Source organism: Nelumbo nucifera, chromosome 6 (assembly GCF_055504915.1).
Source record: "Nelumbo nucifera cultivar China Antique chromosome 6, China Antique-T2T, whole genome shotgun sequence".
NCBI lineage: Eukaryota > Viridiplantae > Streptophyta > Magnoliopsida > Proteales > Nelumbonaceae > Nelumbo > Nelumbo nucifera.
Genome location: NC_142654.1, coordinates 59178646 through 59182578, shown reverse-complemented (window position 1 = coordinate 59182578; position 3933 = coordinate 59178646). Strand labels below are relative to the sequence as shown.

The 3933-nt window shown below is 37.1% G+C and overlaps 1 protein-coding gene across 1 annotated transcript; it reads left to right on the top strand.

Moving 5' to 3' along the window:
* The first annotated feature begins 318 nt into the window (after window positions 1-318).
* Window positions 319-3669, top strand: LOC104604210 (small ribosomal subunit protein uS17). The gene is made up of 6 exons (XM_010268470.2): window positions 319-431; window positions 582-622; window positions 736-836; window positions 2980-3124; window positions 3228-3317; window positions 3415-3669. The coding sequence occupies exons 1-6, from the start codon at window positions 420-422 to the stop codon at window positions 3506-3508; spliced, it is 483 nt and encodes a 160-aa protein (XP_010266772.1). The 5' UTR covers window positions 319-419; the 3' UTR covers window positions 3509-3669.
* Window positions 3670-3933: the final 264 nt, after the last annotated feature.

Genomic DNA, 3933 nt, shown 5'->3' with positions numbered 1-3933 from the left:
GTTCAAGCCCGTCGAGGGGCCGGGCCGGCCGTCCGGCTACCCGGCCCATGAACAGGTCTAGTTGCAAGAGGCTCTTGGAATGGTGTTAGCACGGGTTTGCACCGACCGAAGCCAAACTCCAAACTATTCTCCCGGGCATATAATCCAATTTCGTATCTTTGCCTCACATTCCACCGCACTATTCATTCGATATCTCCCCACATCAACGGTCACCATTGCACTTTCTTGGAGGATCGGGCTCATAAGAGCTCATAAGATCCCACCGCAACTTCCTACATTGAGTTGTATTCTAACATTTACCCTAATTCCCACTGTCAAATAAAAAGGTTCTGGGAGGTTAGGGTTTTTCTTTCTCTAGTCGACTGCAGAGTGCCTAGTTCTCCTCCTTTCGGTCGACCTTTTCTTACCATCTCTCGATCATGGCGGAACAGGTTTGATTCGATTCTCGAGGGTTTTCTCTTTGTTTTCCACTATATTTACAGTAGTAGCGTTTCTGAAAGCATTGTTTTCGCTATTGTCTATTGTTATGGGCTCTGTGGTTCATTATTTCCGGTTGATCTTTGATGCCTCTGTTAATGCAGACGGAGAAGGCATTCCTGAAGCAGCCGAAGGTGTTCCTATGGTGAGACATATCACTTGAAACATTTTTTTTTGTAAATATTTAAATTTGTGTATATTTGTTCTAATTCCATAAGGAATTGATTCTCATTGTTTCGCCGTAACAAATCGCTGTAGTTCGAAGAAAAGCGGAAAGGGGAAAAGGCCCGGGAAGGGTGGAAACCGTTTCTGGAAAAGCATTGGTCTGGGGTTCAAGACGCCGAGAGAAGCTATTGAAGGTTCGGTTTCTTGTTCTTTATGTTTTATTGCTCCTTTATTCACAATACGAAAATGAGCAACAACCTTTATTGCATTTTAATACGCAGATAAAAAATGTTGATTACCAATATCTTAAATTTCCCTTACTCGTGAAACAAGTAATATATTTCATGAACAGTCAATAATCCAGCAGAACGAACTTTTAGTGGGATTCCAGGGCACGCTGCATTTCATATCTATTCTCAATGGTTCTTAAATGCTGTATAGCGCCCAGTAGGCGAGGATTAATTTAGGCCATAATCAGGTTTCACTATTTTTTTTTTAGTCCAAAGAGGAGTAAACATTTTTCCATATTTTCTTCTGAAAAATATATATTAAATTTAAGATCTAACTTTGAGTTGATTTGTTTGTTTTCCTTGAAGTGAATAAGGTTCAAGTGTAGTCTTGCTGACTTGTTCAATAGTCTATTATTATCTTCAATGTAGAAGCTAGCAAGCGGTGCTACTTAGTCACTTAAATGTAGTTGCCCCAACTACAAAATATGGAAACGTTCTTCTGAATTATTTTCATTAGTTACTTCAACTGTTTCTCTATGCTCAATTTTAAATTTTTAGAGATCAAAAAGTTCTCAGTTGTGGTTGCTCCTAGGAGTGAAAAAATGAAGGATGGTTTTCCATAAATATTACCTTCACAGTGATGGTTATAAATTAGGTTTCCAACTAAGCTATACTTTGTTCTTCATTGAGTTTTGTCCTTAAATGTTCCTTTAAGTGTTTGTTTTCTGATGTTGTTATAAGCATGTCAGTTGTCTTTGACCTTTGAGTTGCCCCAACTACAAAATATGGAAATGTGCTTCCGAACTATTTCCATTAGTTACTTCAACTGTTCCTTGATGTTCAATTTTAAATTTGTAGAGATAAAAAAGTCAGTTGTGGTTGCTCCTAGGAGGGAAAAATGAAGGATGATTTTCCATAAATATTACCTTCACAGTGATGCTTATAAATTAGGTTTCCATCTAAGCTATACTTAGTTCTTCATTGTTTTCTGCTATTCTTTTAAGCATGTCAGTTTGTCTATTATTTGTATGCTTGCTTTACATTTCAAGAGGGATGTTTATAGAACTCTCTCTCTCTCTCTCTCATTGGGGTCATATCACTGTCGTCATCTCTCAACTGTTTTGGGTTGGCAATACAAATCCTGTGCAATATCATTCCATGAATTCATATCCTAACTCTATTATTTTGCAATCCACATTCATACTTTTTTGGTTTTCTTAGTCCTGAACATGTGACTTGTTAATTCACCTCTTATGTGCTGACATTTGTGATTATTTCTATAAGAAACCTCTACAAGTATTCTGGTGATATTGTTTTTGAGAAAAGGTATTGTATTGTATTAAAGATAAAACATCCCCACACTACGCAGCAAGGAGCCACAAATACACTATCTCCACCTGTACAAAAGTATTGCTCAAACATTACAAAAAATAAGAAAATAGAATTTAAAGAAGAGCTTTATGGTATATCTGTAAAATTTCTGTTCACTGCAATCCAAGAGTGAATTCTCCCCCATGGTTCCTTTACAATTATATCTTCTGATTTCTCCAGAGCTTCAGAAATCCTTCTGTTTCTTTCCATCCACAGTCCAAAAAACTGCCAGAGGAATCACTTTCCAAACTATTTTTTCTTTTTTACATTATCAAATTACTTTCACCCTGTGTCTTTGATACTTTCTTTTAATTGAATTGGGCTCATAATGTTGGATTTGGTCATTTATCTTCCCCTGGTCTGATCTTCATGCAACCCATGTGATGGATAAAAAACAATGTGATTTCATACAACACTCTAATGGATATGACATTTCTCTTAGTCCTCCCCCCAAATATACGTGAAAAAATGAAAAAAAAATGATTGCACGTGGGAAAAAGGATATGTTCCATGTGTTAACAATGTATTTTGTTGTCTTACAGTATGATTTGCTTGTTATTGGAAAGAGCTTATGTCATAAAATAATGAGCACAATTTAGTTTAGGTGTTATAAATAATCTATTTTCCTGATTAGAATCTGTGTTCGTGGTTCATATTCTTTGTGCATTTTATTTTTTACTTGTGTGAAATTCAGATCCTTGCAAGAAACCGTGATGGTCAATTATTATCCATGCAGGAACTTATATCGATAAGAAATGCCCCTTCACTGGGGATGTTTCCATCAGGGGTCGCATTCTTGCTGGCACCTGCCACAGTGCTAAGATGATTAGAACCATCATTGTTCGCCGCAACTACCTTCACTATGTGAAGAAATACCAGAGGTAAGTTATGCAAAAACAACAATTTATATTTACGAATTGATTGTCTCTTATGAGTAGAGGGGCAAAGAATCTAATTGTATCCTTTGCTATCTGTACTTTTCAGATATGAGAAGAGGCATTCCAATATTCCTGCCCACGTATCTCCATGTTTCCGTGTGAAGGAGGGTGACCATGTAATCATTGGACAGTGCAGGTAAATCCCCAACTGACCGATAGAGAATATGCTGTTGGCTTGTTGCCAATCTTGTATCTGTACTTGGAATATTTACATACTAGTGCTTCATTTTCAGACCTTTGTCCAAGACTGTGAGGTTCAATGTGTTGAAGGTCATTCCAGCAGGATCTTCTGGTGGTGGTGGAAAGAAGGCTTTCACAGCAATCTAAGGCTAATCGAAGTTTTAGATAGCAAATAGCTTTAAGCCCCATGGACCCTACCTTGATTTCTTGATCTTCTAGTCTTGCTATTTTATATTTGGCGGATAGGATTTTAAGACATCCATTCTTTTGGGTTGATTTTGAAATATAATTTCATTGTTTTAAGTTTATTTTTGAAAGCCATTGTTTCAATGTTTATTATGGTTTGCATGCTATTCCCCTATCTCATTTTAGTCCAAATTTCCCATAGCTTTCCGGTAATGTTCAGAAGCTGGGTAGTGATCTTAGTCGTTCCAATTTCCAAGGAGAGTTGGATGTATTTGTCTTGGGCAGCCCCGGGCATGAGGTGACCTAAACTTGACTTTTTGGTTGAATGCATTATTTATGTCGACTCCTTTGAGGGTCCAAATGACTAAATAAATAAAGCATAAAAG

What these genes read in the sequence shown, in the direction of transcription:
- LOC104604210 (XM_010268470.2), top strand. An exon ending in GCCGAGAGAAGCTATTGAAG is followed by an intron (nt 837 to 2,979) that starts GTTCGGTTTCTT and finishes TTATCCATGCAG; the next exon opens with GAACTTATATCGATAAGAAA. An exon ending in TATGTGAAGAAATACCAGAG is followed by an intron (nt 3,125 to 3,227) that starts GTAAGTTATGCA and finishes TGTACTTTTCAG; the next exon opens with ATATGAGAAGAGGCATTCCA.